Genomic DNA, 13,993 nt, shown 5'->3' on the forward strand with positions numbered 1-13,993 from the left:
AGGCAGGTAGTGGGAGGAAGGTTTCCTGATAATACAGAGATGACAGGCAGTATCCAGTTTGGTTATGTCACAATTTGTGCAGGTCTGCCCTAAGGCATGGCTTCTGGAAGGCCATGAACCACAGCACTTATTTCCTTATCTTTCAATTCACAGATTGGTTGGTAACTCTTTTTTTTCTTCTGTAGAGCTTCCAACTCTCTCCACCCTTTCCCTCCTGTTTAACCCATAGGTCTGACTTCATCAGCCTCTCTAAGACCTTTTGGACTAATCCCTCATTTCTAAAATACTTGATTGCCTCTTCTTGACACTTTGAAGAAGCAGCCACTGTCTTCCCTTTCCAATCTTAGCCAATGCTCCTTCTTTAGTTTTCCCTTCTAAACCTATTATTAATATTTACATATCATTTTTCAGTGTACAAAGTGTTTTATTTATTTATTTATTTAGAGCATTTTTACTCCACTCTTCAGCCAAAAAAGGCTCCCAGAGTGGCTTACAAGGGCTAATATTAAAACAGTCCCTGCCCTCAGGCTTACAATCTAATAGACACCACACAAGAGGAAAACAGGTTGCGAGGGAAGAGGGGGAAGAAAGCAAATACATCGCTGGCTGATGTATTGGGCCAGGCTGGTTTCCCCCTTGTCATGATGTTTTTCCTGAGAGGCCGGAGGTGCAGCTTCCCAGAGGCCCTTGGTTCTCTGGCCGATGGATGAGGCCAGAGTCTGCAGTCCCAGGGAACTGTCAGATGGAGCTGCCTGTTCTTTCTAGCAGGGAGGGGAGAAGCGAGCTCCCTGCAGCTCTTCCCCTCTCTAGCCGATGTATAGGACCAGGTTGGTTTCCCCCTTGTGATGATGTTCTTTCTGGGAGGCAGGAGGTACAGCCTGCCAGTGCTCCCTGGTTCTCTGGCTGATGGATGAGGCCAGAGTGCAATCCCAGGGAACTGTCGAATATGATGATATCATCAAAAAAGGTATATTCTTGGGGAAAATGCTGCTGAAATAAGTATTGGACAACGATACAGTTATTATTCACATGGAGGTGAGAGAGAAGGGCTTACTGATCCTTTGCCACTAAAAGGATTCAGGTGGTGGGATGTGAATAAGGCCTAACACACGCACAGCCTCTCAGCCCAATTCTTTTCCCTCCAAAAGATCCTTTTGATGGCAAGTGATCAGACCTCTTTCATGGAGATCAGAAGGTGGGGATTAATACTGATGAAACTTCCACAGGTCCCTTCTTATACTTTATATTTTTAAACCTTTTTACCTGCCCGAGGAATATGGCAAGTTCAAAGCCAAATAATTATATATAAGAACTAAGCAGTACTGTTATTTAATGCTTGCAAAATAGAGGGGTTGAAGTCAACAGTACATCTTGCAAGTAAATGAAGACAGTGTCAGCAGATGCATCAGAAATCTATCTCAACTGTCTGGTTAAATAAAGAGATAGACACTATTCAAGTGCAAACTTCAATAGCTGCTAAATTCTTGCATCTCGGAACACACTCAGACCATGTTCAGCATATTCTGTGGGGCTTTAACTGGTTCCTGAAGCTCAGCAATTTCAGGCCTTAATGAACATTTATGCCAGGCAAGAAGTTCTAGTGATGTCAGTTTTCTTGAAAGGACCCACATTAGCTCCCCACAAAATAAATTTTCTGAGCCATGAGCAAAACACTTCACCTGCTCTTAACTATGAAGCTATTTCAATAAAGAAACAGCCTATCAGATTCAATTGCAATGAATTACAAACGTGGCAAACACAGGGGCTAAGAATTCCCTGTGGCTCGTGCCCCTCAATAGTTAAACTACACTCAGTACCAGCTGAAGTATCTAAACCATGCCACCCACAGTGGACTACATGCTAGTAATCTAATCTGGTGCTTACAAAATCATAGACAACTGTGAAGGAAACTGCATCCAAAAAGAGTGGTCAAAACTCCAAATGTTCTTTATTTTTTAAAGATGAGAAAATATACTTATTGCCAAAGCCATCACTTGACAATTGTAGGAGGAATCTCACATCCCAAAGCATCTCAGTGCTGCTCAGCAGCAAAGGGCAAACATACCCCACTAAAAGCAATGATTTATGTCTTGTCCAAATGGAGTCCAGCATCCAAACTCTTTACTCAGCAAGGCATATCTGGTCTGGTCAAAATTCGAAGCTGTGGTGAGCACCATCAGAATCTGAAGACCAAATTATGCTTCTCCTTTCTCTCTCTCTCTCTCTCTCTCTCTCACACACACACACACACACACACATTGAATAAAAGCAAAAATGAAACACAGTCTTATGAGACTCCCAAGGAAAGTACCCCAACAATTACTTCAAGCCACTTCCAAAGTTCTGATAGGTAGGATCAGAACCACCACAAAGTAAACCAACTCTAAACTCAAAGATCATGTTAACAGTACCTCCTAATCCATGGTGTCAAAGCCTGATGTCAGATTTATTCAGAGTAGCTGTTCTTTCCATCTTGTGGTACATTTGTGGTTAATTGCCACAAGGGAAAGTCTCCATTTACAAATCAAATTATTGGACAATATCTCAAAATGTACTGGGTAGTCTTCCAAGAAAAGAGAGAGAGGAGGGCCAATTACAAATACACATTTTTGGCTTTTCCAAGCTTACTTGCAGAAATGGAGAGAGCAAATGTGGTTTATACGTGTGCATGTATGCATGTGCATGTACAAGTCAGCCATTTTCATGAGTTGAAAAGGTATTTTGCACACATGTGGATGGTTTTCAGGATATTTACAAGTATTTTAAAATGTATTCTTGACACAGATGTGTTTTGTTACATGGCATTTGCCAGCACCTCTTACCAAACGCAATACATTCCACTTTTCCACATAATAGTAATTTCAGTTAGCTAGTTGGTTTGAAAAATATATACTTGCAGATGTAATGCAAAACACAGTCAAACACAGATCTAAGTTAATGGTGCAGGGCGGAATTATTTTGTTTTCATTCAAGTTTCCTCATTCCAATCAGATAAGTCTTTCAATCGTTCAGGTTATCAGAGGCTCGTGCAGATCTGCTTGCCCTGTATGTATGATAATTGCTTTGAACAGACAGTGACTAAAATTTCACTAAGTGAAATTTCACTACTAGTACATTTCAGTACTATTCTATGATTCTAAGTGAACGTGCGGTTTTAAATGTGCAGCACCTCCCTCCATAACAATGAAGGAAATTAGCCAGCAGCATGTATTGTTTATTTTGTGTTTGCATTTAGCAACGTGAAGGTTTCATCAGCTTCGGCCATGTGAAGCGGCAGGAGCATTGCCTCTGCAAATCCTCCATGAAATTTCCTTATCTTTATCAGGAAGCCCAGAAAGCTTCATGCTGGGTAGATTTTCAGAGCAAGAAGTTCTACTTGGAACCCCCACACTGCCTACAGCTCTGTCTGACGTTCTCTGCTTTCTTTTCACCACTGCCTGGTAAAAATGAGTAAAAAAAAAAAGGTTTAAGGCGGAGAAAGGCAAACTGTAGCCTCTGGGCTGGGCACCCTCCCCTCCCCAATCCCCTCCCCCGCCAGCCTATGGAGAAGCACTCCCATGATCTCCCATTTCTGATGAGAGATAAGAGGGTTTCCCTGCACACCACTTGCCTTCCCAATGGCAAGAACGAATTTTTAAACCAAAAGATTTAAGGCAGGGAGGGAAACTCCCCACCCACAGAGCTGTCCAATCTGGCCTGCAGAGGGTAGAGCACCTTCCATGGGCCTCTCCCCCTCCCAACCTCTGCCCCTTGGCCTAGGAAGAGGAATTCCCATGTTATCTCCAATAACAAAGGGATTCTCCCACACTCTGGGTCCTGCAAGCCCCAGTCAAATCCCTTCCTGCACTGCTCATGCCCCAATCAGGACGTGAGCAGTGCGGGAACGAGGCACCCAGATCGGACAGGATTTTAAGGGGAGACAGATAACACTTAAGAAGCAAACACTTAATGATCTCCTCTGATTTCCAGCCATGCAAAATTAGCAGAGTAGCCAAGTCAAGGGGATGTCCCCAGGAAAACAGGAGTGTGGCTAAGAGGCTGAAATCATCATGTCCAATGAAGTATAGTTTATTTCCTCTAGCTCCTGTTACAGCCCTGCCTGATTGTAAGTTTTAACAGTAAAACAGAAGAATCCTCTAATTTCTGTTGTTGATGCAGCTAATTTCAGCAATCAAGTTAAGTTCAAATACAAACACACATCTCTTTTTATAGAAAATAGTAGTTTCCTGTTTTAACAGGGCTTTAGACTAAGCTATTTCAAATACAAGATGAAAATATCAATGTTATTTAAAAAGTTCAGCATTCTATGTATTCCATGTCACTTGTTCCATGTTATGTAGTCCAATTTCCAAGTCTCCATTACATATACATGGTAGAAATGTATCTATTTTTAAAATATATTTTATATATCTATATAAAACCTAGAGTAATAGTGCAAAAGTAATGTATTCGATTAGACTCAGACACACACACACCATTTCAAACATCAGATTGCCTAGTCTTCTGAAGAAAACTTAGTCAAATAGCCTTTTTCTTTCCAAAAATAAGCAAATAATCTTTTAAAAATCACATCACATTTGAAAAAAAATGTAAGGAAAATAGACAAGAAAGCACACTCCTGTATATTAACCTAGTAAACCAGCTTGAAGGCAAGATGAAAACAGTCCATGTGACAAAGGAAACAGGAGCGTATCCTGAGAATTAAGTCTACCATCTTGTGCGGAAAACCATCTGCACGTTGGCACCTTAAAGACCATCTGCACGTTGGCACCTAAGAGGAACCAGTTGTGCTTGTCGCACAGCAATGCACCAGAAAATGTTTGGCCCAAAGCCTTCATTCTTCTGATCATAGGCAGCATCCCAAATTGTGCAATATGCTACACACCTGTTGGGAAGCAGACCTGTTACACATAGTGAGACCTGTGCTACTTTTTCTGCCTTGATAGAAAAGTGGCAGCTATAAAGCTGGGCACCCAGTGAACTGGATAGGGCAGGGAACAGAACGCCAACCTGGAATATTCCTTCCTTCCTAGAGCTTATTCATTTATTTATTGAAATATTTATGAAGCACTTTTCTGCCCAAAAGGGCTCCGTGGCCAAGGCCATATAGACAAACTTTAGAATTTTAAAACCATATCATGTAAAACAGACAGATTCAGAACAGATCAAAACCAACTTTAAAAACACAGATAGCTTCCATATCTTGGCCCTCAGCAAAGAGAGTGCAGAAATGCACCCCAACTAATATATTGTGGTATGAGCTTCTGCAGGCAAGACCTATTTCATCATATGCTGCTAGAAACAGTCCTTAGCCTACAAAAGCTGACAATATAATAGCTTTTTAAAAAGAAAATAAATAATGGTGCCACAGGACTGTATTGCTTAACACAGCTACCTTTCTGGTTTCTGTTCCAATTCCCAATTTCAAGCCATTTGATCAACTCAAGGTAAAAGGAGCTGGTTTTGTGCCATCTATATTTTTGCAGCTGCTCAGCAAACACATTTCAAGGTGACAGATGTGAGCGATTTTGCAGAGCAACAACATCCTCACCTGTTGTTACTGCTCAACAGTAACCGTTGATGGCTATCTATCATTTCTATAGCCAAGACTGGAAAAATCCCAGGCGAGACATTGCCTAGAAAAGTAGATGCCAGCAACTATGAAACCTAAAATATTTTTTCAACCCAGTGTATGCCTGGTACCTAAATGATCAATGCTGGTTCCCAGGGACTGGATTTTTCTCGCTCCTCGTCCCCACCTCGGTATGTAGTGCAAAGAGTATGCCACGATTTGAAAAAATCTCAGTATGTTTCTGCAGTATGGTTAGCCAGTATAGATGGCAAAAAGCCAGTCCCAGGGTAGGACCACTTGGGGCTAATCCACAGCAACATTGTGTTAAAAGTAGCCCACCTTCCAGACAGACGTTGCTTTTCCAGTGAATTACATACCCTCCAGAGCATGGTAAAAAAGTATTATTTTCCCCCCAAAAAAATTCCAGCATGAATCAGTTCATATTTCCTTTACCTCCTTTGCAGAATGATAGTTTCATACCAGACAGGGATAGCTTTTTTAAAAACACAAATGATAATACAATCCAGAGATTTCAACCCAGTCCTGACATAATATTCTAAATTTTGTAACCATTGTTTAAGAGAGTGGGAGCACCCCACAAAGCTTGTATTGCTCCTTCCCTTTCTTTTCAGAAAGCTAAGCATGGGTATAGTGTCGCATCTGCACCAGTGTTAACATTAGCCATGGTTAGCTCAAATCAAAGAGTGCAGCCATGGTTAGAAGTCGATTTGCTAATCATGGCTAATGATAACACTGGTAACCTATCATAACAATGATAACCTAAATGCAGTATAATTAGCTATGAAAACGGGGGAGAAGGGTGTCATATGCCAAACAAGAAAAGGGAAGGGAAGGAGAGCATGAGCCTATGAGATGTTCCCAAACTCCTAACCATACTTAGAAGATTAGGAACATTGCCTTCCAAAGGGAGAACTGGAAAAAATCCTAGTCGCTTGGTCACCTGGAAAACTGATGCTGTCATCCAGGGAACTCGTATTAATTTAGTATTAGGCAGGACTGGCCCCTAAAATGCGGTGCTGGTACTTAAGAAGCTGAAGTGCATCATCTAGGGCAGGGGTGAAGAACCTATTTCAGACAGAGGGCTGGATCCAATTTCGGAGAAACCCTTGGGGGCCACATTCCCAGAGGTGGGCTGGCCGAAAGCAGAGGGGTGGGGCTGAAGTCAAAGGGACAGAGCCAAAAATACCAGCATACTGTAGCTTAAAGCTCTTACTGCCATAACTAAGGCATTCCTAAATGCCTTAGGAAAGGCATTTCAACTTATTAGAATGTGTGTGGGGGGCTATGGTTAGGTTCCCCACCCTTGATCTAGGAGTTTAAGTATTTTTCCTGTCCTGATTTACTGGCACATAAGGATCCTGAATCCAGCTTTATTAGCCCTCTCCCCAATTCCTTATTTGTAAGAAATGCAACATCAAAAGCAGACTTGCCACCCTCCTCTCCTACCCACAGTCACTGCAAGGTGCTATATTTCACAAACAATAACAAAAATACAGCTTTACATTCTTTTTACTATTCAGAAGTTATTTTTTTTTCTCCAAAGTCTCTTGATAGGCAATGAATCTTCTTAAATTCAGTTTCACATTGTCAAGCACACATAACTGATCTGTGCTGTACTGTCCTTTTCCTTCTTTGCGCATCTGCAATTTTAAAGGGGAAAATACAGGTCATTTTATTGATATTCTTCAAGAGATTTGGTCTAAACCATCCGACAAAGTCCACTTTAATGTTCTGAAAAATAGGTGGGGTCATATACAGTTGTTTCAGAATCAGAATATAGACATCACTTGGTCAAAGCATCAAGATGCTTGGGAAAAAAAAATTCCTCCACTTCCCTGGATACTGTGGTGTTTTGAGGATCAAAAGCTTAAATTGAGCAATGGTTCACATCTGGCTACATTGATTAAAACCATAGATTAAAAAAAACACCTGGTATACAAACTAAATCAAAAGAAAGCTATTTTCAGGGCACACTCCCTCCCTCTCAAAACTCAACATTCTGGGCAGATTCACACATGTATGCACAACACTTGATAACAGAGCAAGCTCCAGGTTTGAGGGGCCATGCAGTAAAGGACCCCTGGTGGGTTCCCTCCTAATCAACAGCCCCCTCCTCTTAGGTGAGCCCTTGTGGGGTCATTGTGTGGCAGCACCAACGGTGGACACCAGCAGCGTTCCGATCAATGCTGGGGATCCATTTTAAAATTCCCCACAATGCCGCCAGCAAATCATCACTCATGTGCGTTCATGGGAAATTAAAATGGCTGTTCCTAGACCTGATTATATTTAAACAAATGAACTCTATTCAGCCAGCCATTGCTAATCAGAGTAGCAGGGGGCGAGATTAAAGGAGGGCCCATGAGACAGCAGCAGTGCACCCTACAGGTGTTCTGAGGCCCTAGAAGCTGCCTGAAGGTGCCATGTTCTGGTGCCAGGCCTGCTCAATATCTTGTCACTGATGACTTGCAGCTTAATTCACGAACTGCTACCACTGAAAAGAACTGTGATTAAAGTTAGGTTATCTGCAGTGGCAGATCTGTGATGGCTCCTTCATACATACACAAGTCATCCCTTGGTGGTCTGGTCACAGAATGATGAACATGCATGTATGTACGAACTCACCCCTTTAGCCCTCTCCTGTCCTTGGGGAACCTATACTAGTACACCAGACTCTGCAGCCTGGGTGATGACTAAGCAGCATTTGTCTCACATACTGGCAGATTAGCTCCTTCCTTGTGTTCAAGAGCATCATGTTCCCTGGGGCTGGCAGGTATATCATTTCTCAGATGACGTCTTTGAATTAACTCCCAGAAAACTGAAATTCGACAACCCCGAAAGTCAAATTTTTCATTATCACCATGAGGGTGTATTGGCCTGATCCAGCCTTCCAAAACCTGGTGCCCTCCAAATGTGTTAGACTGCGACTCCTAGCATCCAACACATCTGGAGGGTACCAGATCCAACACATCTGTAGTCCAACACATCTGGCGGGTATCCGGCTCAGGTAGGTTGCCCTGATCTAAGAAATCAACCTGATTAAATTTAACAAACAAACTCAGTTCATCCACTGCAGAAGGGCATACTGCTTTGCTGAGGCAGTGTCACTTAGCAAAGCTAAATCCATCTTAAGAGCAGAATAATACAGAAGAGGGAAGGAAGGAAACAATAGGTCTCATGAGATACAGCAGAGGAATAAGTATGGAAGCTGGGTCTGAGGTCCATGAAGACAGACAAAGCGCACCAAAAAGTGAGGGAAGAACCCAAATGCTACAACTGTCTAGCCCAGGGGTGGGCAACATGCAGCCCCCACAGTCCTCCCATGTGGCCTCCACCACCTCCACAAAATCTTTAAAAATATATGTTTTTTATAAACAAACTGGTGTCCAGAGCTGCTACAGAGTCCCCCAAAGGGTCAAAACTAGCTTTCAAACAAACTAATTTACACCATTTTTTAAAAAAAATCTTTTTTAATTTTCTGTGATGTACCCCACAGAGCACTCCCAAGGGGCAAAACTGACCCCAGGATCTCCTGAAGTTGCCCATTTCTGCTCTTGCCACTAGAATTCTTCTAACACTGCTCCCATTTTCTCAACTATTACTTGTCTCCATCTTTTAAAATATATTACTACACCCACAAGGGCTAGCAACGTGGAGCTTTTTTTTCAACAGCAAATAAGTTGGGGATTTTAGGACATCAATATAAACAGCGGATGCATCTGCTGGAAAGTCAAATTCTCTGACTGCTAGTGTGAATGCAGTCGCAATTCATATTAGTGCTCTCACAATGACACAATATGCTTACCCGCAATTTGAAAACTGGCTGGAATTCCTTAAGTGCATGAAGCAATTTTATTTGCTCCGCCGCCCTTTCAGCTTCTTTACCGTCCGCGAAAACATCAAAGAGGGCATCCAGAGCTTCTCCAACTACCACAAGACAAGGATCCTTTGTCGCAACATCAAGGAGGAACTTCCCAATCATCTGAAACAATATAGTAACACACACACAAGACCCCACAGTGATCTTTCAAGCAGTAACATCATTGCTAAAAACAAGGGAGAGATTACCATCAGCTTTTACCTTTAGCGTTTCCGCAGTGTCGTCTACTTTTGCAAGCACGCTGCCAGCAATTCCTAGAATGCTAACGACGTTTACCCGAACACTAATGTTGTTGCTATGAATCCCAGCTTCACACAAAGTCATCAGCTGCTCGGGAGTCATGCACTGCTTAAAAGAATAAAAAGGAAAAGGGTGTGGGGAGAGAGAAAATGCTCAGCCTCTTACTTTTGAAGAACTCAACATGGACTTTCGGTTGGAACCAATGTCGCTCTGGTAGCATCCCACGGGCAGCTCCGTGGGAGCTTTCTCAAACAGCTTTTTAAAAGGTTGAAAAACCTTTTCATCCCCCCCTTGAATTAAAGGGGGGCCAAGGCAACATCTGGATAACATCTTGGAGAAAAGTACCCCCCCCAAGATAGTAGGGGGGCTGGATTCCAGGATTATCTCTCCAGAGCTTTACCAATGCAAAAAGCTGTACTGAGACTCCTATTCCATAGGAGAAAACAGGTCTGACATGTTCCATAATATACGCTTTAAGAAATATCAACAACTTCTGAGGGATGATTTAAGAAATGTTAATATTTGAGAACATCTGAGGACCTGCAAGATCTTTTTGAGAGAAACATGACCACGCCAAGGAGAAGAAAGGAGCTGGCATCAACTCCCCCTGCACTCCCTGTGTCAAAAGTTTCGAGAACAGAAGATATAGGGGAATCATTTACTTTGATAAAGACTTTATCTTCGCAATTTACGGAGCAAGCCAAAAGGTTGGATTTAATCCAAAATTCCATCACCAACTTGCAAGGAGCTGTAGATTTAATTAATGCATCATGGCAAAAAATGGAGATGAAAACTAATGAGCTATAAGACCGAGTGCAGGAAATGAAACTACAACACAAATTTGTTTTAAAAATGCCTCTGATAGAATTTCTCAACTGGAGGCCTTCACGAGAAGGTCCAATGTACGTATTATTGGGATTAAAAATCTGTCTAATGATGTAAAATTGCCTATTTTTGTGGACACACTTTTGCATGAGATACTCCCTATCCCATTATTTACTTGATATTGAGCAGGCATTTCGTGTGCCAAATGCTAAAGGGACTGATTACACAATCATAGTTCAATTTGCAAAAGTCTCTACAAAGAATTATATCCTGCGTTTGACAAGAGAGGGTGGAAACCTTTCCTGGAAACAAGATAAAGTTATGTTATTTCCAGACTATATCAAAGAGGTGGCGAATAAAAGAAGGCAATTTATCAAAGCAAAAAATATGGCAAAACAAATGAACTTACAATATTACTTAAAATATCCTGCTACACTTTGTATTGTGTCTGAAGGTCAGATGAAGAAGTTTCTAAATCAGGAAATGGCGGAGGCATGGCTGAACATAAAAATGCATGAGATTGCTGGTACAACCCTATGAACTGGAATCTTTAAACAAGCTTTGTTAACTGTTTGTGTTTAGTCTACATGATCCAGGCTAGCTCAGAAGATAAATGATTATACATATATTCATTTATTCTCTTTCATCTTTTGTTTTTTCTTGCTTTTCTTTATATTTTCTATTTCAAAATAGATAATATATCTAGTATAAAATATATTGCTGACTGTCGAAGGTTTATATTAAGTTTTATTATTATTATTATTATTATTATTATTATTATTAAAAATAATAATAACATTGGCTTCTGGGAATGAATGGTAGACCTGTTTCTTTGACATAAAATTGATGATATGATATTGAAATGTAAGGTTGTTTATTAAATTGTAAGATTGTTAAGGTTATAGATATAATTTTTAAAACAGAATGGCATCGGAGGCCAGGGGGTACTGGAGTTTAAACTTAATTCTTTAAAAGGGAGGGAGAGGGAGAGGGGGAAGAAAGAGGAAAGAATCTTCTTCTTTTTTCTTCACTTCTTTTCCTCCTCCCTTTTCCTTTTTTTTTCTCTTTTTCCTTCTCTTTTTGTTATTGTGGTGTCCTCATCAGAATATTGTATTGTTGGGAAATTGTAGTATTGATCAGGTTGTTGGTAATTTTGGCACTGTTTATTTCATTTATAAAGATAAAATAAATAAAAATATATTCAAAAAGAAGAAGAAGAAGAAGAACTCAACATAAACCTCGGGCAAGAAAGACTTTTATCCAAATGTTTTTTGGAACTTTTTTCATTCAGGGATCAAACTTATAAAAGAGAAAGTTAAGCAACCAGGCCCACATACAAACCATCTCCCATGCCCCAAGAGCTGTATCTACTGACAATGGAAAAGGTAGAGGGGAAAGTACTCTGTACATGTTCAAAGGCACTGTTCTCTAGCTCAACTTCAAATTAGCTAGATCTACTCCTTTGTCCTGCATTTATTCCTGTAGCCCTGCTAGAGCTTCTGTTTCTTGGTTGTTCTGGGGTGTAACAGAATGTTGGAAGTGTGACAGACAGAATGCTAGAAGCTGGCAGATAGGCAAGAGAAGTGGGACCTGCAACAAAATGTTACAGCACGGAGTGCTCCTATTCAGGGTTCCAGCCAGCAAGCTATACCCTTTTCCAGGATACTCCATTCCATTCTTTCCCTGCATCCCCATTTTCCATCCCCACTCCAACAGTCAAACAGGGTTCTTTGTATTTCTACAAACCTTGGGGTTTCCCCAAGCCTGTTGATACCTGCCATCTTGTTCTTGGATCCACACTTGGAGAATGGGTTTGCTATTAGGCAGGGGTGGGCAACCTGTGCCGCTCCAGATGTTTTGGCTTACAGCTGAGGGTTCCTGACCACTGGCTATGCTAGCTAGGACTGTTGGGAACTGCAGGTCCAAACTTCTGAGCCAAACATTGCCCACCCAAGTATATAGGATGGATGGATGGATGGATGGATGGATGGATGGATGGATGGATGGGCTAAGAACTGTTCACAGGAGTCCCTTCCATGTATATAGCCAGGAGCAGAAATAATAAAGTTAACCAATGCCTCCAATGTCCATGAACCTCCCAGACCGCCACCACGTCCACACATCAAGCAAACATTGGCAAGGATGTTCGAAATGCATGTAGCTATGTGCGCCGGAACCTTGCGCCACTGGAGTTCCCAATAGCAAGGACAGAACTTAAGAAAATATGGCCAATGTTCCACTCTGCACATGGTCACTGCGGGTAGGGGTGTCCCCACTGCCCTCTCCATGTGCTGGCTATCAGCATGGAGGGGGCCAGCCCTAGCACCAATGTCCATGCCCCTCCTGGCCCTGCCCACAAGCATCTATGCATTGAGCAGAACATCTACAAGGGGACTCTATGCATGTACAACTATAGCTCTCCACATCAGCAGGAACCTTACATGGTCAGGGTTCCTGCTGACAAGAAGAGCCAATATGATTATAGCTGAGACCCTTGCTGACAGTCCGTTCAATCCACAGATGTTGCCAAGGGTGTCACATGCAGTTCCAGTACACCAGACTTCCCCAATCTGGTGTGCTCTGGATGAGTTGGGCTGCATCTCCCATCATTCCAAGCCACTGCTGCCTGGGAATCATGGGAGTGGCAGTCCAACACATTTGAAAGGCACCAGGCTGAGGAAGACTGCACTTCACCCTCCGTAGACTTGCTATAGGCATGAAGGAGACACACACACACACACACACACACTTTTCTCTCATAACTAAATCCCTTCAAATAAAGTGAAACTGCCCTCTTGTTCAGTTCCCAAAGAGCTTTGAAACAATACATGCATCCATCTTAACAATATGACAAGAAGATTTTATTATTAATTTGGGGAAGGCGGAAAACAAACAATCTCACCTGAGGTATATTGTTAGAGGCCAACATTTGCAAAAGAGCTCGCAAAGCACTGGTTACAGCTTCCAGAAACTCCATTTGTTTAGAAAATTCTGCCCAAAAGTAAAAAACACCAACAAAGTTATTCCAGGCTCAAAACAAAAGAGACTTATTCAGAGGTAAATTTCACTGAGATTGATACACGTCCTGGAAAATGTGCTTAGGACTGGCTTGGCAGTTCCAAAACTGGATTTTTTTTGAGGGGGGGGGGTGCAAATCCCCACATTTCAGAAATTTAGAGTTTGCTCATCCACCACTGCCATTCTGACCCCCAGCTCTCGCCCCAAACCATCATGAGCCCTACTTACATCTTCTTCCTTCCCAGAGGATAGAAACCATGAGTTGTATTCAATGTTAGTCTAACTTCAGTCCCTTTCATTACAATGGGTCTGCTTAGAGCATTACAGAGAAATAACATTGAATACAATCCCCATACAACTGAGATGGGGAACATGTGGCCCTCCAGATGTTGTCAGACTGCAACTCCCATTATCCCTCACCATTGACTATACTAGCTAGG

At 41.9% G+C, this 13,993-nt stretch overlaps 1 protein-coding gene across 3 annotated transcripts in view; it reads right to left on the minus strand.

Annotated features, from left to right (window-relative positions):
- Positions 1–409: 409 nt before the first annotated feature.
- HEATR3 (HEAT repeat containing 3) overlaps positions 410–13,993 on the minus strand; it is a 49,985-nt gene continuing 36,401 nt past the window's right edge. The window contains exons 12-16 of one of the 3 annotated variants that reach the window (XM_084813002.1): positions 13,438–13,526; positions 9,672–9,815; positions 9,396–9,572; positions 7,096–7,233; positions 410–3,437 (exon numbers count right to left, since the gene is read on the minus strand). In XM_084813002.1, coding sequence (XP_084669128.1) covers positions 7,117–7,233; positions 9,396–9,572; positions 9,672–9,815; positions 13,438–13,526 — 527 coding nt within the window. In that variant the 3' untranslated portion in view covers positions 410–3,437; positions 7,096–7,116. Of the gene's footprint in view, positions 3,438–4,051; positions 7,234–9,395; positions 9,573–9,671; positions 9,819–13,437; positions 13,527–13,993 lie in introns of those variants that run through there. The other 2 variants (XM_084813001.1, XM_084813003.1) reach the window with 2 other exon arrangements.

Source organism: Heloderma suspectum, chromosome 8 (genome assembly GCF_057233095.1).
Source record: "Heloderma suspectum isolate Gila_16-S chromosome 8, 16-S_ref, whole genome shotgun sequence".
NCBI classification, from domain to species: domain Eukaryota; kingdom Metazoa; phylum Chordata; class Lepidosauria; order Squamata; family Helodermatidae; genus Heloderma; species Heloderma suspectum.